The sequence below is a fragment of the Vigna unguiculata genome, chromosome 2 (assembly GCF_037176805.1).
Source record: "Vigna unguiculata cultivar grain cowpea cultivar isolate G323 ecotype 2 chromosome 2, ASM3717680v1, whole genome shotgun sequence".
In the NCBI taxonomy this organism is placed as follows: domain Eukaryota; kingdom Viridiplantae; phylum Streptophyta; class Magnoliopsida; order Fabales; family Fabaceae; genus Vigna; species Vigna unguiculata.
The window spans coordinates 23,183,738-23,209,812 of NC_140793.1; the positions used below are offsets into that span (position 1 = coordinate 23,183,738).

General features: G+C 27.5%; 2 protein-coding genes and 1 pseudogene across 3 annotated transcripts; all 3 read left to right on the forward strand.

Moving 5' to 3' along the window:
- The first annotated feature begins 6,070 nt into the window (after nucleotides 1-6,070).
- LOC114173038 (xylan glycosyltransferase MUCI21-like) lies at nucleotides 6,071-8,835 on the forward strand. Of its 2 annotated transcripts, none has more exons than XM_028057234.2 (2): nucleotides 6,071-6,409; nucleotides 7,460-8,835. In XM_028057234.2, the coding sequence occupies exons 1-2, from the start codon at nucleotides 6,250-6,252 to the stop codon at nucleotides 8,707-8,709; spliced, it is 1,410 nt and encodes a 469-aa protein (XP_027913035.2). In that variant the 5' UTR covers nucleotides 6,071-6,249; the 3' UTR covers nucleotides 8,710-8,835. The 2 variants fall into 2 exon arrangements, with proteins under 2 accessions (XP_027913035.2, XP_027913036.2); XM_028057235.2 differs by having other exon boundaries at nucleotides 7,466-8,835.
- Nucleotides 8,836-13,696: 4,861 nt separating this feature from the next.
- Nucleotides 13,697-16,434, forward strand: LOC114174557 (xylan glycosyltransferase MUCI21-like; annotated as a pseudogene).
- Nucleotides 16,435-20,781: 4,347 nt separating this feature from the next.
- Nucleotides 20,782-23,287, forward strand: CM3 (chorismate mutase 3). The gene is given in 7 exon segments (XM_028058985.2): nucleotides 20,782-21,011; nucleotides 21,232-21,442; nucleotides 21,531-21,617; nucleotides 21,726-21,849; nucleotides 21,852-21,868; nucleotides 22,228-22,320; nucleotides 22,419-23,287. Coding segments are annotated over 7 exon segments (930 nt in total). The 5' UTR covers nucleotides 20,782-20,850; the 3' UTR covers nucleotides 22,656-23,287.
- The last annotated feature ends 2,788 nt before the right edge of the window (nucleotides 23,288-26,075 follow it).

The following is a 26,075-nucleotide window of genomic DNA, read 5'->3' on the forward strand; positions in this document are numbered from 1 at the left end:
TAACACTAATATAATAATATTATCTCAACGTATTTAAAGTTAGAACAAATATAATTATACAACTAATAATAAAAATTATTTGATGAATATAATGAGTTTATTAGTTTATAACTTGAAAAACTTATTTTTTTTATGAGATAGTATTTTTTTTTATCTATAACTATATATAAAGGGGATTCACTCTTTTGTGTCCACATTTCATAATTTCAACTTTACCCTTTACAATGTAATTATTTATTAATTTTTTTTAAATTAATGGTTACTTTTACAAATTTTTATAAAACTATTTACTTATGTCCTTCTTTTTTCTCCTATTCATCAACATTTATCTTCTCATATTTTCTCCATAAATTTAACTTTACTTTTGATAAATATAATTTTATTTTTTTTATATTTTAACATTACAATATTATCAATTACTAATATAATATCATACATATTAAAAAAATGCGTACAGACAAGCGCGATAGCGCTTGTGTATACGCTAGTAACTTTTAATATGTTTAAATAAACTTATTCAAAAAGTATGTAAAAGAAAAAAAGAGTTTACCCTATTTTTAAGTCCCCTTAGAGATGTTTCTCTTAAAAATAAAAATGAAACATGAATATATAAAATCAACAACGTAAAAAAAGAGAAAAAAAAAGAAGAGTTGAGTTTGTTTTGGTTATAATTGAATTTCATAAAATTAGGTTTTTGAGCTGAATGCTCTCTTTATTTAATACATTTTATTTTTGATCATAATTTGATTTTCTTGAAAATACACAACCTTATATATGGTGCTGTTGAGCTTGGCGTTTGGATACGTGACATTTACCTGACCTGAAATTAATTTTAAAATAAAGTTTAATAAAATGTGAGTTTAAATTTAGTATCGTAAAATTGACTTGTGAGTTTAAGATTGCACTATTTTGACTTTATTTTGAATAAATGAAAATATATTTTATAGTAAGTAAATAGAATTAAAACAGTGATATAAATAACGAGAAAAAGTAGCTGGGAAGTAAGTATTTATGTGGGTCCAGTAATAAGTATTGATGTCAATCAACAGCTATAAGAGGACCAATCATAGGATACTGAGACTCGATTGAAATTAATAATTTATTGAAAATAAAAAACACTTTGTAGACAAGAAAGAGTGTAATTTTATTTTAACTTAATAAAAAATATAAAGGTAACTTATAAAATGAAAAAATTAATTCAATCTAAGTTTATATATATGATTCACTTAAATTAAGCATGCATTTTAATGGATCATCAAAATATCACATGAAAAATATGCATTTCTGAAAATTACTAATTAAATTGATTTATATTTTTATCCAATATGATGATTTGTTAGAATAAAAATTATGTAAGATACATTTATTTATTTACTGAAATAAAAATAACATTAAATTTTTAAATATCACGTTTCTTAAAATGATGATATTTTTGTTTTATTTTATTTATGATTGTAGTTATATATAAACACTCTCATATTACAGTTAATTCAAAATCTTAAATGAATAGAATTATGAATTTGAATAAAAGTAGACTCCTCCTTAAATTCGTAACAATATTTTATTTTAATGCTGAACGACAGATAATAATAAAAAATTGAGTAAAAAATCTAATGAATATATATGATCTAAATATGCTCTCCACTGGCATCAATGACGTTATAATCAAACCAACGAAATGATCGAATACACTTTCTACACACATTTTATTTTCTTGATTGAGAAACATTTTCTCTTAATTGAAAAACCCAAAGAACTTCCACAAATGGGGCTGTAATTGCTCTTCCCTAAGCATTCACTTCACTTCACTGTCTTGAGTCACACCATTGTTGGACCCACTTCTTACATGATATTGTATTTAAATTTAATGAACGATGAATGAATAATAACCACAATATTGATGCAATAAGACGATGTACGCATCCCGTTGTTCATGGATACTGAGAGTAGTTGGGTATGCAAAAGCCTAGGGGGGGCTATGCTACGTATCAACTTATCATAATTTGAGTAACGAATATGGTACTTGCTCTCTCCTATCTCATGCTTCAAAATAAAACAAGAGTGGACTAATTGTGGATCCATGTTAAATTAGATTAACTTTAGGGTTTCCACTTGCATCTACCGAGTACTCAATAATTGCATTCAAACCATGTTATCATCTTTTCATGCTCATTTTTAATGTATGTACACAATAGTACCAACTACTAAGTCATGAGTAGTTGTGGATGTTGAGGTTTCCCCAAGCAAACCTCGTTTTGGGACTTCTTCATCACTTCAAACATGGGTGTGTTGAAAAGATTTCTCAACTACTAACCTTTCTTCAAGACACAACTTTCAGATCCTTTTGTTTTTTTGTGTGGGATATGAATCAATTAATACTTTAAATGATTTGAGAAGATCGAAGGTTCTTTTCTTTTTTTCTTTTTTCTTTTTTTTTTTACGTTATTCTCTTATCATAATTGAAAATTTACTTATACGGTCAATTCTTACAATAAATATTAAGAAGTAGACTTTAAACTAAATTTAACCTTATAAAATTGGTTTACAAGATTAGGTTTGCACTCACATATATACTCTAGATTAATTTTATTTCTAATCGATGTGAGACTTCCAATGTACTCTTCTCATGCCAAGATATATACATTTCGGAAACGAGACTTGACATTAATAGGTAGTCCGATAGCAGTACAATAGCGGGTGAAATAATATGTCCAACAAACAACAAATTTTGCTAGCATAAGTTCTAACCTAATTTTGATACCATGTTAAGAAATAAACTTTAAGCCAAATTCAATCCCACAAAATCGACTTTTACAAAATGAGGTTTGTCCTGACTTATATACTCTAAACTCTAAATTGACTTTATCTCTAGTCCATATGAGACTTCCAACCACAAATAATAAGTGTTGATATTAACCAAAATTTTCAACGTGAAACTCTAGTTTTAATGAAAAAAATAGTAAAAATAATACGTAAATTTTACAAGGTATATAGTTGGTCTAATAAATATTAATATATTTTGTTTCTTATATAATAAAAAGTAAAATCGTAATATTAGTAGAGAAACTTTAATTGTTTAAACTTTGTTAATAGTTAAGGTGATTAAACACGTGTTTAAATTTTAATAATTATCATAGTTTATTAAAATAAGAACTTAATATGTAATTAATATTGAAGAAAAAGTTACCCGTAACTAACTTACATTTACAACCGGAAAAAAAAAAAATTATTGCAAGTTAGGTATGTCAAATAGGAACTAAATTATGTTTGACCGGCCATACTCTTATGTATGAAAAGATTTACGCTTTCATTATCAGTTATAATTTTCAATTTAGTTATCTAATAATTGGTGTCAATTCCAAAATCATGAATTTAATCTTTAAATTTTTTTATTGACAATTAATTTAATTCAAATAAATTAATAAAAATAAATTTTTATACTAAAATCATAATTTTTTTATAAAATTATATGAAAATAAAAATAAGTCTAATAAATCGGCTATTTAATATATATAAATATATATTCAAATTGCAAATAGCAATTAAATATACTTTGTTATATTACTCTTGGTACGTGACTTTTGTTATTAACTTTATGTTTTTAGGAATTTAACTTTACATATTAAAATCCGTTAAAGCCGTAAAGAGAGTTTTCAAATGTTCAACGCGGTGTTCCGACCACACATCTTAGACCAAAATATGATATTAAATTAAATATACGGTTGTTACTCAATCACATTTTGAACATGTTTCATTTCATATAACAATTTTCTCATTTCATAAAAACATGAACCACACACATAATATGAGATTTTTATTATCACTTTCACATTAAATTTCGATAAAGATTAGTTTACAAAGTTCAATAAGCATTTCTCATTCAAAACTCTTTTTTCTTAATTAACATGGTGAGATCATCCCTTTTTAAATATATATTTGAGAGCAATTTATTCTAATTAGTGTTACATTTGGTGAGGTTATTCTTAAAAACTATTTGGGATTGTTCATGTCAAACATATTTTATTAGCCCAATGAGATTAAGTCAAACACAAAAGTGTGATGATACACTTTAATTATGTTGGAAGTTCCATGTCGACTAGAAACTAGAAATAATGCAATTTTATAATATGTGAGGTGCAAACTTCACCTTACAAGTCGATTTTGTAGAGTCGAGTTAGGCTATAAAACTCCACTTTTAATATGGTATCAGAGTCATTGTTTAAAAAAAAAAAATCTATCCTAGTGAGATTTCTTGAACATTTTGTTATCAGACCGTCCACACACGAGATGTATAAACCTTACTTTACAAGTCGGTTTTGTGAGATTAAGTTAGGCTTAAAGTCTAATTCTAACAAATTATCTTCAATTTTTATAATTCAAAATATAAATATAGATTTGCATGTGAAACCTTCGTAATTTGAATGTATTCTACAATGAATGGTATCCCAATTTTAGTTAGGTACACCAAATTGGATACTACCAATGTATGTACAGTATAAATGCAGATATACGAATACATGCTTTTCCCAATTTGGCATTAAAAGCAAAAGTTTTTGTTTCACAAGTCACACCAAAGGCTACCAACAAAGGTGTACCCATTCACGACACCACATATTTTCACAAAAACAAATAAGAATAGAACCAGAATCTCTCTACAACATAATTTGAATATTTTTTATTTCGAGATTTTATTAGTAAATAGTTTTCTCTCTAAATCACTTTAAATTAATCCTCCACCTTCTACACCCTCAAGCAAATAAATTAGTAATTATAAGACCTGTTTAATTTTGATGAATTTTCTAAGTTCAATATTTTATCTCAACTTTCGATGACAATAAAAAATTGTGGTTTGTTATAATTTTGATACTATCTTTTAGGAAATTTTCAGTTTTAATAAATATTATTTTTTCAATTTGAAAAAAAATAAATTTTATTGTTTTTAATTTTGATTTCTTAATATTTAATTATCCGTATTTTTAGTAAATTTTCAGAGCAATTATTCATAGCTTTTGGTTTCTCTTGTCATGACAAAGTGAAATGGGATAAAAACAAGTAATATTCAATGACCAAAATTACGAATTAAAAGTTAAGAGACTAAAACAAAAAAAATATATACATCAAAAATTAAATTAGGAATTTTGTAAAATATAAAAAAATTACAATTAAGTGTAAAAGTATTTGTTCTGGCCAGCTAAAGAACAGAAATTGACAATAAACAGTATCATCTGCCAAAAACAAAGGATATTTGTTGGGCCAATCTTGTAGAAGGAATTAGGCTTTGTCGTTCTACACCCCCGCATTACTAACTTAACCTGCATACTAATGCAGAAAGATTAAAATACCATTCTCTACTATGGATGAAGAAGAAGAAGAAGAAGAAGAAGAAGAAGAAGAAGAGAGAGAACTTATTTTGGAAAAAAACTCATTTTTAGAAGTTCATTATTGAATTTATTTTCTAGGTTTGGAAAAGCTCATTTCAGAAAAATTATCAAGAAGATATATTATATATTTTGAAAAGCTTATTCTGGATTACATGTTTTGTGTTCTAAAAATTCTGTTATGAAAATTTTCTTTAAAAAATTTTGTTTTGAAAATTCTTTTATGGAAATCATGTTTGGAAAATTGTGAAAAACTTGTTCTAAAATTTTTCAGAATAAATAATCGGAAGGTTACTTCTATAATCAATTTAAATATTAAGGAGGCACGTGAAGAAAAACTCAATAATTATTCTAAGAAACAAAAAATGTCCATCGGAGCAGTCCATTTATTCTAGCCCTGTACCGAAACGGAAGATACAAGAGAAGTGCTACTTCCTGCACCCCATTAATTTCTTCCTGCACTCCGTAATTTACAAAATACCCGTTATACCTATGAGTCAATAGTAAAGCAAACTCTCATGTATTAGTGAGAATGATGGGAGGTTAGTGCTTACTTTTATAATGTTTTATAAAAGTAATTGTTTATTGTATGACAACAAACATGAATTGAGGTTGTCTTCCAAATGAAAATAGTTTTTTATTATCCAACATTCTATTACTAAAGTCAATACTTGATTAAAGGAAAGAGAATCTTATTACCTCACACTAGCACGTTTCACTCACTCCTTTCTTTGTGTACATAAAATCTCCTTCTCCGGTTGTCCCTTTTCTCTGGTCAAAGCTTTCGCATAAATTCTGATCTTGCCATCAGAAATCAGAAACCAAAGTTACAAATTATTTTCTGAAGCAGTTTACTCTATGAGCATTGATTATGAGAAAGAGGCTTGAACTCAACCAAAAATCAATGAAAAAGAGAATTTGGAGAACCTTAACCCTACCATGCGTGCTTCTGTTCTTGCTTCTTTTGGCGTTTCAGATCAAGTGTTCCTCCTTCGTCACCTTCAACTGGGCACCCAGAAAAACTACTCCAGGTACGCATGCAGATTTCGGAAAATTAGCTGAAACAAAGTCTTTGCAAAAAATACTGCACCAACTTTACACCATTTTATATATAATTCAACTAAATATTACTGTATCTTTGTAAAATTAATACTTTTAACTAATTTTTTGATTTTATTTCTAACCAGGGTCTTAACCTTCACTACAAAAAAAAACTTATATTTTCTCCCAATTTTGTTTTGATTTTTTTTTAAGAAATATTTACAAATTTTGTTGTGAAAAAAAAATTACAAGAAATTGCTACCAATATTTTTACAAAATATTTTGTATAAAATACTTTTTGCAATAAATTTTGTAAGAAATATTTGCAAATTTTATAATTTTATAGAAAATGATTACCCACAAAAAATTACTTGCCAATTAAAACTTTTAAAAAAATGACAGAAAAATTCTTTACTTGTAATTTTTTTTAACAAATTTACAAAAAAATTCTCATGTAATATTAAGAATTTCTAGTAATACTTCCTTTTTGTCTAATGTTTATCTTGTTTGAATCGATGAATAAGTGATATAGTTTAACAAGTAACCTATAAAAGAAGCATACACAAAATGGAAGTTGATAACTAAGAAAATTATTTTTTTACAAACTTGACAAAGTTTCTACAAAAATAGAATTAAATAAATTATTTTTTTATTTTTTAATCAAAGTGAAGTAATAAAGTAATATATTTTTTTATCTAAAGAGGTAGTTTATAAAATTTCATTAATTTCTTTTTGTCAAAATATCATTAGTCCTGAATTTATTAGAACAATGAACCTTAATTAGGTGCTCAATCATTATTTATAATAATAAATATAAAATATTCTATTTATGTATTTGCTGTATATCTTGCGGTGGTAAGGAACCTCGTAATCAAGTAGATTAAAGGAAATATTTGGTGATTTTTGCCATCTAAAAATTATCAACTTGTTAGAACTTTAGTTATTGGTTTTTTAATTATAAAAATATAACTGTAGTTTAAAATTTTGAAGCATATTCCAAATTATAATCCTAATTTTTTTTTTAATTGTATTTTGGATAGTAACAGAAACCGAACGAGATATGATTGAATTTGAATTGAACACAAGCACACAAGGCACAGCGCTGATGAAGGAAATGGCTCCTCCACCGAGGCAAATCACCTGCGACCGCTCCCATTATGCTTATGACATCTGCACCATCCATGTGGAAACAACCCTAAACCCCACCACTTCCACTTTTTTCATCCAACATCCCACCACCGTTGATCCAAATCAAACGGCCACAAAAATCCGTCCTTATCCTCGAAAATTCGACGGCCCTGTAATGTCAAGGATCAAGGAGTTGACCATAACCGCAGGCACACCAACCCCATCGTGCCACGTGAAGCACGAAGACCCTGCCTTGGTATTCAGTGCGGGAGGGTACACGGGAAACTTCTTCCACGACTTCAACGATGGGTTCATCCCGCTATTTATCACCCTCAATTCTTTCTTCCATGATAAAGACGCGGTGCTTGTGATTTCAAAGGCTCGTGATTGGTGGGTCAACAAGTACGCAACTTTACTTCGTGAATTTAGCAAGCACCCCATCGTTGACCTAGATAACGATAACAAAACCCATTGTTTTCCTGATGCAACCCTGGGCCTCGTGTCACACGGATTCATGACCATAAAACCAGAACTGATGCGAAACCCTAAGTCGCTTCATGATTTTCATGCATTTTTAAGGAAAACATATGGTGCTAATGACAACAATGTCTCATCCAGTAGTTTTCCACGACCTCGTCTTGTGTTGCTGAATCGGTCGGGTGGGGACGGACGATTGTTGCTAAACATGGAAGAAGTGAAGTTGGAGATGCAAAGGGTTGGTTTTGATGTGATTGTGTTTGAGCCAACAGCTACAACCCCATTGAGCAAAGCTTTTGAAGTTGTTGGTTCAAGTCATGCGATGGTTGGGATTCATGGTGCGGCACTGACACACTCATTGTTTCTGAAGCCAGGGTGTGTGTTGATTCAAGTGGTTCCATTAGGGTTGGAATCGGTGGCTGAAATGTGCTTCGGCAAGGTAGGTGAAATGGGGTTGAAGTACATGGAATATAGGGTTAGGGTTGAAGAGAGTAGCCTGGTTGAGAAATATGACAGGGAAGATGTGATGATCAAGAAGCAAAGTGATTTTGTGAATGGGAGAGCATGGAACGAAAGCACCATGAATGTTTATTTGAAAGAGCAAAACCTGAGATTGGATTTGGTTAGGTTTAGGAAATACCTCAAGAAAGCTTACAACAACGCAAAACAACTTATAGGATCGTAGAGTGACAACATGGGGACTTGAAGATTTAATTAAATTTTGAGTATTTTATAGATTTAACTATTTTTAATTAAAATTTTGTAGATTAGTTATTCAAAAAATGTATATTTTTTATTTGATTTCTTACCATTTTTTTTAATTGTGTGATGAGATTTATCTTTTTTTTAATATTGTGATTAATGTAAAATAATAAATATATTATTTGATATTAATAACAAAATTTTACATTTTTAATATAGGATATAAAAAAGTAACATGCATGACACGGTAAGATAATTATATTTGTCTCCCGACTGATCAATAAAAAAAATTACATAATAAAAGTTCGACTAGAAATAAAAATTTTAATTATTTAATAAGAACAAACTAATAAAGAATCAATTAAAAATAAACTTATATATTTTTCTATTATATCTTTTTTGAAAAATTAAATCTAATATTTCATTCATCATTAATGTTTTTCTTAGCATGAGTTACGTATATGTCAGAGTTTTTCTCTTGTTTACAGTTAAAGTAATTTTTTTTACAATTAAAGTTTAATTATATATTTCGGTTTATTATTACAAGGGATCATTTGTAATTAATCTTTATTCCAAGTCAATGTGATTCTTCCTATTGTCACTTATTTATATCACACAGTAAAGCCATAATGTAAACAAATTTTCGTCAAGTAGATTGAGTTCATCGAGTATTATTGTAAAAAGCATCGAACAAACTTCTCACAAACTTCTCCAGAAACATAGAGATAGTACATTTTTTCCAGGTTATAATTTGATCTCAAAATAGCTGAATTCTAAACTATATTATTTTTTTTTCAAATAATTGTTTTATCCAAAAATCTCGTTATTAGTTTTTTTAATATGAAATAAAAATCTAGTCTAAAATTTGGTTTCCTGAAAACCAAATTCATACTTTTCAATCAGTTTCATAAAAAAAAAAAATCAGTTTCTTGTTAAAACAATTATGCTAAACGTAAAGGATTTGATACAATTCGGTAAGTTTTTGGGTAGGTAAAAAAAATCCTAATCCGTATATATAAAGTGATAATTAATGTTTTTCATATATTAAAAAAAAATACTGATAGATAGAAGAATTAAAAAGAAAGGAATTGAAAATATCTCTCAATTAATTATATAAACGGATTCGAGCAAAATAGTAGAACCAATATTTACCTGACACCATTGGACCAAATTGTTTCTGTTTGGATTTTTCGAAAGGAATTGGATTATATAAAAAATTCAATGTGTTGCAGATAATATCAATTGTCTTATAATAAAAGTTCAATACATCGAGTTATAATCAAATTATAGTATTTAAACTCATACAATAGTTACCTACAGACTAGTAATTATAATTTTGGTATGCATGCTAGTCTTCTAGGTTATCGTTGGTATGAGTTTAAGGTTGTTATTATAAAATTTGTTCATTAAAAAACATAAAGCATGCATATAATTATTCGAAGTGGTGCTTTCTTTTAAAGAAGTGAGCTGTTCCATTCATTCATAAAGGCATAGTAAACATAAAATAAAGCATGCATATCTGGTGCTGTGTCGATTTATCGGTTTAAATATTAGATGAACAATGTAAATTTTACTGTACACAAGGGCTATGTAGTGCTTATTTTGCTATCAAAACGCATTACATACAATTTTAATATATATCATTGGATTACTTTTTATCTTCTATTATTTTAATATATTATATAACAAAAAGTGGGATTGAAATACTTTCTATTATATATTTTTCTAACACGTTTTCCTCTTATTTATGATTTACTGTAAAAGGGAATTTATTTTGTTATATTTTATAGACTTAATTATCTTTTAAGTTTTTTATAAATTTTAAAAATTTTGAATTGAGTTCCTTATAAATTTTTATAGTTTATTGACTATTCAATAAATTTATATTTTTCAATTGAGTCTCTATTGTTTATCTTTTTTATTAATTGGATGATGTGTCTAATAAATGGTTGATGTATTAATTATTTTGTCATGTTATCTTGTTAAGTTATCGTGAGAGTCGACTCAAGGGTAAAGTCAGTAAAGCACCCGCTTCGGTTTCCAGCAAAATAGGTCTAAAAAAAAATTGTTTATTACTAATATTTCTGTATTAAATTAATTATAAAATTATGTTTAAGAAAAAATGTGTCAAATGTTTTTTTTAGTACTAATATACCTCTATTTTATTATAAAATTATGTTTAAAAAAAAAAGACTCCAAAAAAAATATTTCATTATTAATATAGTTCTATTAAATTAATTATAAGTTTATATTTGAAAATAAAATTTAATTAAATTATTATTGTTTGATAATTTTTATTGGTATTAAAAATGATAATTAATAAGTTAAAACTTTATTTAGTAAATTATAATTTTTTTACGAAAAGAATGATGATTAGCGATATCTTTATTCTCTTATAATCAATTTGTATTCTATTTTCTTCTTTTATCTCTATGTGATCTCTCTTGTCTCTCCTTATTTTCTTCTCTTCTAAGAGTATTTTTTTAGGGTTTTAGTATATTACATTCCTTGAATCTCCTCATCTTGAATCTCATGTGTGTATGAATATTTTCATCCTCTCTAGTTAGTATTTTTTTTTCTATTTGTGTTGCTATTATTTTTATTTTGTTTTGGATTTGTATTTGAATTAGAAATGTGGTACTTCTACATAATTTTGTTTTTCGGTACTTTTCGATTTATAGGTTTCAAGAGTTTTTTTTTTCATATATCTTGCCCACTTACTATCGAAGAACAATAATTTTTTTAATATTTTTATTAATAATTAATCTTAAAATAAACTCTACTGGTGTGCGAAAGAGTTGAGACTTGAGAAGGAGAAAGAGGTTTGAGACTTCAAGATACTACAAGTCTACTATCAAGTTTACTTCCTAGACAACCAAAACCAGGTTTTATTGTTTTAATTCATTCGTTTTATATACTTATCTTTAGTAATATTTTATATATTATAATTTTTTATTTCATATAAAAATATATAGATATGTCAACTAGAAAATTTGAATTAGGCTATTCAGAAATTCAAAAAAAGAGAAGAATTCAGGCATTAATTGCATCACAAAAAGGAGTTATGAATAAATTTATAAAAATAGATAAGAAAAATGAATTAGAAAATAAAGGTGGATGCTCTTTGAATGAACAAGATAATAACAATATAGATATAAGTGAGAGCAACAATAGAGAAAGAGGAGTAGTTAGTAATTAAGATAATGTTAGCAATTCCGGTGTCAGTTGCTTCAGCCGAAGTTTCTCAAAGTTAAAGATAATAAAAACTTATTTAAGATCAACAATGTCCCAAGAAAGGTTAGACGAATTAGTCGTATTATCTATTGGAAAAGATAATAATTTGAAAGATTAATAATTAATTTTGCATCAAAAAAAGATAGAAAAAAAAATTTAAATAAAGGTCTCATTTTTTAAGTTTGCTTTAGGCCTCCCACACTCTTGATCCATCCTTGGTTGTCGTCACATGTTATTTTATTATGAGACCCAACATGTGCATATGTTCTATCACTCCTGCACCGCATGAGGTATAACTATAACATCTACGGGTCGTCTCCCGACCGAGAGAGCATGACAGGATAAATTCAGTATCTCTCTTGAGTTCTACTACTGTCGACACTCTAAATACAAACCTCCTTCAACTTTCACAACTAGTCATTGACATTTATATGACTCCAATCACTAGTAAAGTCAGATTGATCTCATCTCTACACATGTCATCAATACCCCCACACGGAGCCAATTCATGGTAGAATTTCCTCCTAGGAATAACTACTTCATCATTCCATTCATATACATCTTAATTTAAAATGAAAATTATCAAGACAGCAAGCAAAATCACAAGAAGAATATCAAAAATAAAATATATCACACATAACTTATTCATCACATTCTCATAAATCTTAAATCATCACACCATGTCATACATATATATGTATTTTACCTCAATCCAAACTCATCTTATAACATCAATCACCTACTATTTATATCAATTTACAAGTTAATAATTCGTCATTTATTTTTTATTACATTAGCAAACTATTCAAGTACAATATTTTCAATAATTATATCAAAGCAGAAAAAATCATTTCTTTAACCACAAACCTCTAATCAAAGAATCCAATAGTCAAAAGTAAATATTCATATGTCTAAGACTAGTTGTTAAACTTTTAGCTCGATCCAACAATTTATAAAATATATTTAAGCTTTATTATATGTACAATAAAATTTCAAATTCATTAATGAAATGTTGAATTCAGGGAAAAGCTAGGAATAATGACAACTCATTAACTCAACGTCATGTAATTAAAAATGAAATTAATGAGATTTTAGACCACCAAAATATCAAAGGCCACTACTCATAACCTCTCAATTACATGTAATGATCTAATGAAAATTTGAACGTGGGTTTACTTACTTTTTCACGTGATTTTCTCTTTTTTCCTTTGACTGCTAAAAAGATCATTCTTTGACTTGAAATAAGTACAATTAGGATCAAAATTTATTCATTAAAACAAAAATCAAAGTGTTTGTAATCTATAAATTTTAGTTATTGGATTCTTGGCAAATATTTTGGAGTGATATATACAATCCCATTATATATGCATAAAATTTAGCTATATTAAATTTTTAATAAATTAGAAAAAAAATATAATTTAATTAATATAATAGTTAAAGATTATTTTATTAGGTTAATCATTATTTTTGAAAATTTTCACATCATTTAATTTTTATAAATGTATTATCTAACAATGAAAATGCATATATGAACTAGTTAATAAGATTATTGAATTCAAGATGTTTTATATTTCATTTTATAAAAAGTTGTTAATGATATAATTTGACCAAGTTTACCCTAATATGAATGGATATCAATTCTTATTATATATAAAAGCCAACATGCCTCCATAATATTTCTTGTCCAATCAACCATTAAAGCTCCAATTGTTCTTCATCTTAAGAGTCACATCAACATGACTAAGAGGAATAAAGTGGGAAAAGAGGAGAAGCCAAGCCTTCAAAGTGAGTATATCATTAACTAAGGGCAATTTTCTATTTAGATAATCAATTTATTTTCAAGAGCTTCAATTTTAATTTGTTATTTTTTTGTTATAAATTAGTGTGTTATTGATAAAATTTTGCTAAACATGGCTTTCTAATTAGCGAAATCAATGGAGGAATTGAAGACCACAAGATTTTCAATATTGGCTTTGTGTTTTGGAGTAATGGTGTTCATCCTTTTTCTCCAGATTATTGTCATAGGAGGTAATCTACAAATCCTATTGCTTTGATTTTTCTTCTCTTATATATCAAGGTTATTCCACAAATACTACATTATATTAGAATGATTATATACAAAGTTTATTGTACAAGAGATTTTTTTTTTTTCCTTCTTCTTCTTCGTTTAGTATAGTGCATTAACTATTTGTATTATAAGATAAGTAAAACTAAGAAAAAGATGTTAACTACTTACACAGGTAAATTCCAGATGTAGGGATTTGTCGAGAATCCACATGTAGTCCAATGTTATTGGAAAATTATATTTTAACATTTTCTTTTTTGATAAACTTTTGATAATGTTGAGGTGACAGTATTTTATAGAATGAAAAAGAAAGATTTAGTATGACTTAAAAGGGAAAGAGAAATATATTTTGAAATAATTTGAAAAGAAAAGTTTGTCAAAAGTATCAGAGTTTAATGTTATTTATGCATTAATATGATTTTTTTTTTCGGTTGTGTGAGTTTAGGGTTTAGGATATCTTTTCTTCTGATGTTTTGTTGTAATTTGATTATTATTCAGTTTAGCATAAAAATAAAATTATTAAAATTATTGACTAAAATAATAATAAAATATTTAAAATTAAGATAATTAGATTATTAATATTTTATATTATTTTGTTAAATTATCATGACTTTTTTCACAAATACTACTGACGCTATGAAAGTACATATAACTTTATTTCACATTAAATTACAAATAATATGCATCTATCATTTTACACGCAAAAAAAAAATGTATTTAGTATATTATGCACAAAACTAATTTTTCTATCATTTTATAAATATAAAAGATTATTAATAATAATTATTATTATATTACATAGAATATTTAACATATTACATTACGTTATTTTTACTTATTAATACAAGTGTACTATATATTGTCAATATATATTTATTACATTATTAATATTTAATTCATATATTTAATATTACTCTTGTTTACTCATAAATTAATAGAAATAAATAAACATGGCATTAATAAATAATTTATGAAAACAATAGTAATATTAAATATATGAATTAAATATTAAATAATGATAAAAGCAGGAGTAATTTATATATAATAAATTATGTCATGACTGACAAACAACATTATATTGGAAAAAAAGTTTAGAAAATATACAATAAAGGTCTAAACAATTATTTATATAATAATAATAATTCAAAATTTTTTTACACAGATAAACATACATGGAATGTGAAATTAAGGACCAAGCTATCAATTTCTCGATCGGTCCCTGATCGGAATGTAAATGGTAGAGCTGCTGCTGCAATCACTTGTGACTACTCTCATCAAGAATATGATCTTTGCACAATCAACGGCTCAACAGTTTTAGATTCCGCATCCTCAACAATCTTTGCCGTGGGTCCTCACACACAGGATAAATACCATGCACCCTTGAAAATCCGTCCTTACCCTCGTAAAAGTGACAAAGTAGCAATGTCCGGTGTGAAAGAACTCAATCTCATTGAAGCCCAACCCAAGCTATCATGCGGTGTCACACACCATATCCCAGCCCTCGTATTCAGTGCGGCCGGGTACACAGGAAACTATTACCATGAAATAAACGAGAACTTCATCCCACTCTTCATCACCATCAATTCACTATTCCCTAATCGAGATGTAACACTTGTGGTGACGGAGGGAAAGATGTGGTGGTTTCAGAAGTACGCGGAGTTATTATCTGCGTTTAGTCCCCACCGTTCGATCATCAGCGCAAACAACATATCCACGGTCCATTGTTTCCCATCGGCCACCTTAGGGTTGATAAAGCATGGACCCATGATCATAGACCCAAAACTGTTGTTACCAAACCCTAAAACCCTTCTAGATTTCCGTGATTTCCTAGGGAAAGTGTACACAAAATCGGGTACCCCATTTATGTACCCAAAAGAAAAGAAGAAGCCTCAATTGACAGTGATCAGTAGAACTCACAGCCGTGCGATTGTGAACGAAGAAGACGTGATCAAGGTGGGTGAGGAATTAGGGTTTAGTGTGCATGTGTTTGAGCCATCAAGAAGCACTCCTATGGCGAAAGTTTATGGGGTGATTCATGGTAGTGATGTGTTGTTGGGGGTGCATGGTGCAGGGTTAACAAATTTTTTGTTCATGAGGCCAGGGTCAGTGTTGGTTCAGGTGAAGCCAATTGGACTTGAATGGGTTTCATGAACTTACTATGAGAAACCACCAAAGTATTTGGGGGTGGAATACTTGGAGTACAAGATTGAGGTGAACGAGAGTAGCTTGTTGCAGAAATATGGTGCTGATAGCTTGGTGATCAAGGATCCAGGTGCTTTTCAAAGAAAATGGCCTCACAAAAGGGTACATTGGACTGAACAAAATGTTACCATTGATATAGCTAGGTTTAGAAAGTGTTTGATAAAAGCTCATGAGAAGGCCAAAATATTCATGAGCAAAGTTAATTAGATAGATAACTAGTAGCTACTTGTATTTGATTTGTGAGAAGACACATATCTTTCTTCTGTTTAATTTTATTGTTACTTTTCATGAATAGTAATTTGGTCACATTTATGTCATTTTAGCGTTAGAATAATCATATTTTTATTATTTCTTTTTTTTCAAATCTTTTCATTTCAAATAATCATATTTTTATTATTTGTTTTTGTTTTTCAAATTTTTTCATTTCAATTCATAAATTGAACTTTTAATAAAAAAGTTTGTTAAAAAATTTGTTGAGATAATATGACTAAAATCAATTACTATATAATGAGTAGGCTTAAGCGTGTTCTTAATCATGATAAATTTGAGAATTTTTAATTGAGTTTCTAATAAATTTGTGTGATTTATATTAAAATTTGAAAAAATTTTAATTGAGTAGTTAAATGTTGTTCTTAACTTTGTGATCTGCTAGTTATCTTGCACTATCGCCACACAATATTTTATTACAAAAGATCGTGATCGCCACACAATATTTTATTACAAAAGATCGTGATGACGAGATCTCTTCCAAATATTTATTGTATTTAACAAAATTATAAAAATATAAAATGTAACTATAAAATTATGAAATATAAAATTATAAAATATAAAATTATAAAAATGTATAATTTCATAATTACAAAATTACAAAATATACAAATATAAAATTATTAAACTATATAATTATAAAACTATAAAATTACAAAATTGTAAAATGATGAAATTGTGAAATTATGGAGGGTCAGTTCATGATGGTTATCGTAGTTCAAGTTTATCACATTTCATGATGGAGGGATAATTCTCCTAACCAACCTTTAGCTTGGCCACATGCTTACCATATACATTCCTTGGTATTAGCTCTAGTGCCCATGTTTATCACAGTTCATGTTGGTTGTCTCCTACAAGTTGGTTTGTTACGTGAATTCCTTTATATAGCCATGAATCCTTGCTCTAGTTGCTTCCTTTGTGTTTCCTATTGTGCTATTTTCAATTGTTGAGAATATAACCTCGCATAAAACTTGACATACTCAAACAAGACAAGATTTTTTGTGTATATGATTTCCATAACCAATGAGGACTATTTCTCATAGTGTCTCCAACTTATTTATAGGTTTACATTAATTTTAAGCTTTGGATAGGATGAAGATATCAATCAGAATATGTCATTGTTACATTGTTTAGTTTATGTTTCATTCATGACCATGCATTCAACTGTGTCATACAAAATATTTCTTCTGCATCTATATTTTTTTGCCTAAAAATAACATTGTTCCTATTTTATGATTCCAGATGGTCCAAATAACTGTTATCCACATTTCTTTCCCAATTTTGTTTTGTTTCCCGTTCAATTCCATTAAATAGACTTGTTGGAAATGTAGTTTAGCTTGGTTACGATGCACAAATATAGCTCGCATCCACCTATCACATTATTATTATTATTATTATTATTATTATTGTTATTATTATTCTTATTATTGTTGTTGTTGAGATAGCAAATGTCCAACTTCATTATTATGTGACCTTCCATGTTATTAAAAAATTGTTAGAAATAAGAACACATGCAAACAATTTTGATAATAAGAATGAACCCATAAGTAGAGTTGTCAAAATGGGTTGAAACCCACAAGCCAACCCGGTCCATCACGGGTTTAGGCCGGGTTGGATTGAATTTTTTTTATAAATTTCAATACTGGTTGATTTTTTATCCGATTTACTTAGAACACGACTCATCCAGGTTAAACCTGTGGTGAGCCGGTTGGCTCACCAATTCACAAATAAAGGGTCACACAAGTACGCCAAGTTAAATTGACTTACTAAGTGATCAACCCGTAGTGGATTGAGTCAAACTGGGTCGAGTTATCTGTTTTGACAACTTTACCCATAAGAGAGGGGAGTCAAAGGACAAAAGCTAATCGATGATTCCGAAAACATTGTCATAAGTCAAATAATTACCTTTTTTTTTTTGTCATTAATTGGGTGTGAAATATTGTATGTGCAACAATTCGTAATGGAAAGAAATAAAGAACGGAAAGGGTGGTACCAACTTGTTTTCTCATATAGCATGATAAATCTTTTATTAAATCTCCTTCTACAATGTCAAAATATCCTTAGTCTGGTCATCTTTAACAAACTATCCATGATCTACGTTAGCCTTACCACTCTTCAATAATTAAAATTTTATTTTCCTTTCTTTGTTTTGCATAAAACTACTTGGTCTCTTATTTTTGTAGTCCTTTGTATTGTTACAACCTATGATGCACCAATACTTCAATTTTGATCACATATCCGTGTTAGACATGTATCGTGTCTGATACTTTAGTATATTTTAACAATACTTATCAATGAAGTATCTACTTTATAAAGTCGTAGTATATTACAATAAAATATTTGAATAGTGAACAATTTTAGTGACAAAAAATAATTAGTCACTATATAGTGATTAAATTGACAACTAAAATAGTTCCAAAAAATTATAATTGGTCTCTAAATTGATAATTAAAATAATTTCAATTATGAATTGGTTTTTAAATTGGTCACTAACATTAGCTACCAGGTTTTGGTTACCAAAATAGTTGGTCTCTAATTAGAAATTTTGGATTCACACGTTAACAATCATATATTTATTATATTTGTAAGAATTATTGTACATTTTTCAATATTTATATATTACGTATCTATCACGTATTGTATCCTATTATTTTGAAAATAAACATATTGACGTATCAGATATTTGTCGTATCCGATATACGTATCGTATATGTGCATTATAGGTTACAAAATATTGAATAACAAATTAACCTACTTTTCCACACAGTGAGATTTGTTGACTGCTTTATCTATTAGTGAATTATTGGATTGTTTAACACCATGTTGAGTTGAATATTTGTGGTATTAATTAATTCTTGTGACTAGTGGTACGTTTATTTAATCTAATATTTGCTGGTGGGCATCCAGTGTTGGTTTTTAATTGCAAGTTATTTGCGAGTGAGCATATTGTAAAACTACTTGAAGTAAATAAGAAGTTTGTTGCTATTGACAAGGCAATTGGAGAAAATAGTTTCAACGTAATTGCCATTTGCTTTGGAAAATTGTTTATATGAATTGACATCTATTAAGTTTATTCCATATATAAATATATATATATATATATATATATATATATATATATATATATATATATATATATATATATATATATATATATATATATATATATCAACAAAGATAATATTAATATTAAATTGGTATAAGTATCATAGTTTCAGCAGCATACAATAGGAAGCAAAATATTTAATTATGTCACACAGTACAGAGAAGAGACAACTGAGAAGTTGACTCTTGGGGCATTGAAATTGAGCCTGTGTTTACTATTCTTAGAATATGGATTAGAGATATAACTTAACATATATTGAGTCCATATCTAAATAATCTTTGTCCTAATAATCACTTAGTTTATCTGTAAATAATAGTGTGATCTCTGTCTAAATGGTCACTTAGTTCATGTATATGAATAACAATATCATGTTTGTTTCAATAATACTTATATTTTTTTTATTTTTTTAAAAGATTTTGAAACATAGAAGATTGTTTCTAGGGAATTAATCTTTCTTTAATAATGTTAGTTTTATGTGAAAACTAAAATGTAGTTTAATTAATTTTTAGTTAGAGAAAATGACTTTAATAAAAAAATACATTTTTTTAAAGTTATCCGAATTCTAAATTCATTGATGAATTTTATAATTAAATAGTATGTTTAAAATTGCTTCTTATGTTATGCATAAATCATTAGTATTCTTTTAAGCATACATTTTTAGATAAAGTTGTGTGAATATGGACTTTTCCACTAAATATGTATTTGTTGATCTCTTTTTTCTATCCAAATAGAAAAGACATTTGTTCATTATACGTGTGTAGATGGATTTGTGTCACTATGGTTGCAGAATTAACATTTGTTTGTAGTGACTTTTGATTTTAATTTGTTGATGCATTTTTTTAGTATATTTGATTAGTAATAAGTATGTAAATATGAAAAAAATAAAGACAAATTTAATTGTTTGTTATCTATTTTTGGATGAAATAAAAGAAGTTAGTTTAGTATTTAATATTTCTAGAAGTAATGTACAAAGTAATACGTGTATTTATAAATTTTAAATGTTGGAGAAGTTATTGTTTGTATTTAAGATAAAGACAAGTGCGTACTATTATTATTTTTAAATATTTTGAGAAATTAATGTTTGAAATAAAATATACATATGTGAAGGTTGTTCCACCAACATTTTGTGTATAAATATGGTATTTGGTATGATATCTTTTCACACAGCTAGTCTTGTTAAAGTGTTGTATCTCAGTATCTCAGTTATAATCATTCTTATTACCACCTTCACTTTTACTAAATTCAACCCAATGGAAGCAATATTGCAATTGCAACCTCACCTTGATATCAAATCAATATCCTATCTTTCTCCAAAACCTATTATCTTTCTTCATCAAAATTTTCTTTCCCTAACAAGATCTCGAGTGACTATGTGTTCTTCCTCTTCTCCCACTCCTTCATTTTCTATCGGGTATTTCTGATTTCAATTTCTTAATATATTTTTTTTTAGTAAAATTGATTTCAACTATATGTGTTGGCATTTCTTGATGAATTTTTGTGACACATTTTTAAAAGCAAGTACCAAACTGACACATCTGAACGAAAGCAGGTACCATCCGACTGATTCAATCTTTTTTGTATGAATTTCTCATTGAGGTGTGATGCACATTATTGATCAACTTTGTATACAGACATTCAGGTAAAAAGAGGATGCATGAAAGTAAGAGCTTGAGTTTAGACAAGATCAGAAACTCTTTGATTCATCGGGAGGATACCATAATATTCTGTCTCTTGGAGAGAGCTTAGTATTCTCAAGATTCAGAAGCATATGACAATGACATGTTATTCAAAGGGTCTCTGGTTGAGTACATGGTCAGGCAAAATGAAAAGCTCCATGCTCAGGTTATTACAATTCTAACACAGTAAAAATATATTAAATGAAAAAGAGCCATCATTTGACTGTTTTTGCTTTTCTTCCATTTGGAATCAGGTGGGAAGATACAAGAGTGAGGAAGAAAATGCTTTTTTTCCTCAATACTTACCCAAGCCAATGTTTCCACATATGCAATACCCACAGGTTTTGGATTTCTATCTTCTATCATGTTATGTAAGATCAAAATTTTTTGGTTGTTCCAGTTGTATTTTGACTAATCTATCTTCCATTTTTCTGTGTACTCATTCCTAGGTTCTGCATGACTATGCTCATTCCATCAATATAAATAATGAGATTTGGAGTATGTATTTTAACGAAATCGTCCCAGAATTGGTAAAAGCAGGAAATAATGATGAGTGTGGATCTATTGCTGTTTGTACACTCTTTGCTTACAGGTACTGTTAAGATTCATGTGTAATGTTAACATTCAATACTCCTTTTCAAGCTATAGTGCTCACAAACTTCAATTCTATACCATAAAAAGGTGTGTTATGAGGTCAAAATACATGAAAGTTTTGTTATTGTTACATGAGTTATTTTTATATTCATCTCCAACGTGTGCTCTTTTGGACTTGAAACTAGATTATTTTGTACTGAAATCAACGTTTTGGAAAAACAAGGCAGGAGTGAACTATAGATCACTTGGTCAGAGCTATGTGATGAAATAATTCTACTAAATTCTACAAGGAGTTCTTTTTTCATAGTGTGATACAAAATTTAGAGTATGTATTATAATACTTCAGCACCATTGCAGGCTCTCTCTAAGACAATTCACTATGGCAAATTTGTCGTTGAGGCAATGTTTCAAGATGCCCCTTCTCAATATGAAGCTGCAATTAAAGCAAAAGTGAATTTCTGTATAATTAATTCATATTTTTTATTGTTTTTTAAATATGCTCAAGTTACTTAATTTTGTGATGTTGCACTATTCTGAACCTCTTTCAGGACAGGAAATTGTTGCTAGAGTTTCTGACATATGAATCTGTGGAGGCAATAATGAAGAAGAGAGTTGAACTGAAGGCCAAAACATTTGGCCAAGTGGTGATGATTGATGAAGCAGATAATGTAGCCAAACCTACCTATAAAATCAAGCCAAGTTTAATTGCAAATCTCTTTGAAAACCGGATTATGCCTCTCACTAAAGAGGTGCAAGTGGAGTACTTGTTGAAAAGATTTGGCTAAACAGAGATGGTGACCCTATACAGAATCCATGGTATAAGGTTTTCATTGTCTTTCCTTTTCCTTAAGGGTGATTTAAGACACTTAAATTTCATAAAAGAAAAGTGTGTAAGATTATGATTTTAAATATTTCAGAATTTGTTTGAAGTAAAATATGCATGTATCAACGTTGTTCCACCGGTATTATTGGTATTTAGTATAATATTTCACACACTACAACAATTTATAGTTTAAACCACACTAAAATAGATAACGGCTAAATAAATGTAGCCTAAACATATAATGAACAACATTTTTATAAATGATGTATAAATATCATGAAAATCCATGATTATATAATTGTTGCTTTAAACTACGTGGACAAAACTAGTAAAAATGTAGTCTAAAAACATAGGTAAGGTATAAAATCAACATGTAAAATTGTTGTCTATTGTGAGAATTTTAAGCAACGGTTTTAAAAATATTGTCATACTACAAACCGTTGTCTATTATCTATAGCTACACTCACCTATGCCACACCTAAAAAATTGTGGTCTAATCTTTAGACCACGGTTTTTATAATTTATATCATAATTTTATGCCGTTGTCTAAAGTTATTTTTGTTGTAGTGACGTATTATTAATCTGTGTGTTATCTGTCGGTCATTATCTATAATAATATATATAAAAAAAAAATTTCTTTTGTATTCATATTTTATAATATTAATTTTATCTTTAATTATTTTAAAAATTAATTATTTTATAAATAATTTATTTTTAATTATTATTCTAAATATCTCTTTTATCTTAAATTATTATTTTAAAATCTTTTATTGTACATATATTATTAGTCATTATGAGCGTCGATACAATGGAAGCAATATTGCAATTATATCAACTTTACCTTGATATTAAATCTTTATTCTCTTTTTCTCCAAAACCTATTATCTTTTCTCATCAAGATTCTCTTTCCCTGATAGGGTATAACGCGACTGTGTTTTTCATCCGACTCCTTCATTTTCTAATGGTTTATTCTTTTTGGTTTAAGTTTGTTGATTTTTTGCAGTAAAATTGATTAGTGTTAAGTATGTAAGTATAAAAAAAGTAAAGACAAATTTAATTGTTTGTTTGCTATTTTGGATGAATTATATTAGTTAAATAAGTCTTGTAGTAAAGATTAATATGTTCAAAAAGAAATAAAAGAAGTTAATTTAGCATTTAATACTTTTAGAAGTGATTCAAAAAGTAATATATGTGTAAATATAAATTTTAAATGTTGGAAAAATTATTGTTTGTATTTAAGATAAAGACAGATGTGTATGATTATAATTTTTAAATATTTGAAATAAAATATACATATGTTGTATGTAATTTTAAATACATATTTTGTATAAATATAAAGCATGTTATAATGCTTCCGAACCATTGCATGCTCTCTAATGGAAATCATTCTAGGAGGCTTTATTTATATATAAACAAAATTTAATATATATATATATATATAGAGAGAAATATTTTATTTTATTTTTAAAATATATATGAAAAAATATTAAAAATTGTAAAATATATAAATTTAAATATTTGTATGAATATATTTTATATCAAGTATTGATACCTATCTGTGTACATAATGTATGACAAGGGAATTACCAAGGAGCATCAGATCATTCCGATCAATGCTCAGATAGTTCATGATTGAAGGTGATGATAAGAAAGTCATATGATAGCATGACAATCATGTTATCCAACCTTATTTCAAATAATAAAAGTCATTCGTCGTTTTATATTATCATTTTTATGTTAGCAACGATACTTGAAATTCTTTAACATGTGGAGACAATTAAGATGATAGAGAAACAACCACATCACTCAATTAATAGAACAATTAAACATCTTCAATTAAAAAAAATTTAAAAAACTTGAATTTAATGGACAAATTTTGTAATAAGTACTTAATTGAAAATATTGATGACGGGCTATAACTTAATTAAGTCCAATAAATATTTTTATTGATTTTAAATTCATAATACTACTTTTACTTTATACATTAATAATTCTTTTATTTATAATAGTAGCCTCATATGAATTGTATCAAATTTTATTAAAAGTAAATAATTGTTTTAATGTTATGAATAATTCTATAGAGCTTTTATCATCAAATTTTGAATCTAAAAATCTAGATTTTGATAATTCTAAGAAGATAATATAATTTCTACTAATAAGTATCTTCTGTTGGTATTTTGTATATTTTTATGATTTATCTCTTTTATTTATATGTTGGAATGTTAATTTCATTTATGTAATACCCTCACAAAATTATGTATTTTGTAACACTATCACAAAACATATAATCTTTCAAAATAAAATTTAAAAATATACCAAATATATGTGTATAAATACAAACTTCTACAAAAAAAATAGGCACACGTAAAACTCAAATTTCTTTCTGCTTTTGTTCTATCGACTTGTGTATATATTACAACCATAGTAGTTCACAACACAATAACACAGACAAGGTAAACTATTAGAATACAATTCCAACATAATAAATTATATATAGAAAAAATGTTTTAATGAACAAACCATAACAATTTGATTTCACTAAAAAAATAACACACATAACCATATAGACCAGACATGAATATATACATAAAAGATATTCAACAAATAAAATATCAACTAATAATGCTTTATGGATGACTAACATTGAGTATGACACACAAGAGACAAACATCTTATGCAAATTAATACTTAAATTAACAATTGAACCTAAGAATAATGGACCAAGGAAGTTCATTATAACTTAAGTCTGCACATTTACACATGTCATGGTGTGTTAAAACTCTTCTTTCAGTTTCTCACCACTTGATAACTTAAATTGTGACTTAGAGCAATAGTGAAGTAAAAACATCTTCGTTACACTACTAAAGTCTTGTAGACATCGAATGGTAATTGTTGGACTTTACCTCATATCTCATGTAATACACTTAAATTATAAAAAAATATATATTTGATTCTCATAATTTACATGATATCCCTAATTGGTATTTGGATGATTCTAGTTTGTTGAGTTAGAAGGTTGCTAGATTTTTTTTTTCTTGCTTAAATCTTATGTCTCATTGGATTTGGGGAAGTTGATATAGGTGAATTCCAACCCCAAAATAAAACTCTGATTATTTAGAAGTTGTTGTAAAATATGATGCCTACTAATAAAGAGATTAAATATAAAGGAGTTTCTATGAGCTCTATGTGTTCCTTATGTAAACAATACGTGGAAAACACTTTTCACATCTTTTTTGAATGTCATATTTCTTTGTGAATTCTGTTGTGGTTACAAAAACTATTTTCCTAGTATGCATTTCTCCACATCTATACAATTTATTCATTTTATAAAAGCTAGAAGTAACCCTCTAGTTAAACTAGTTTACTTGGCTATTATCACCTA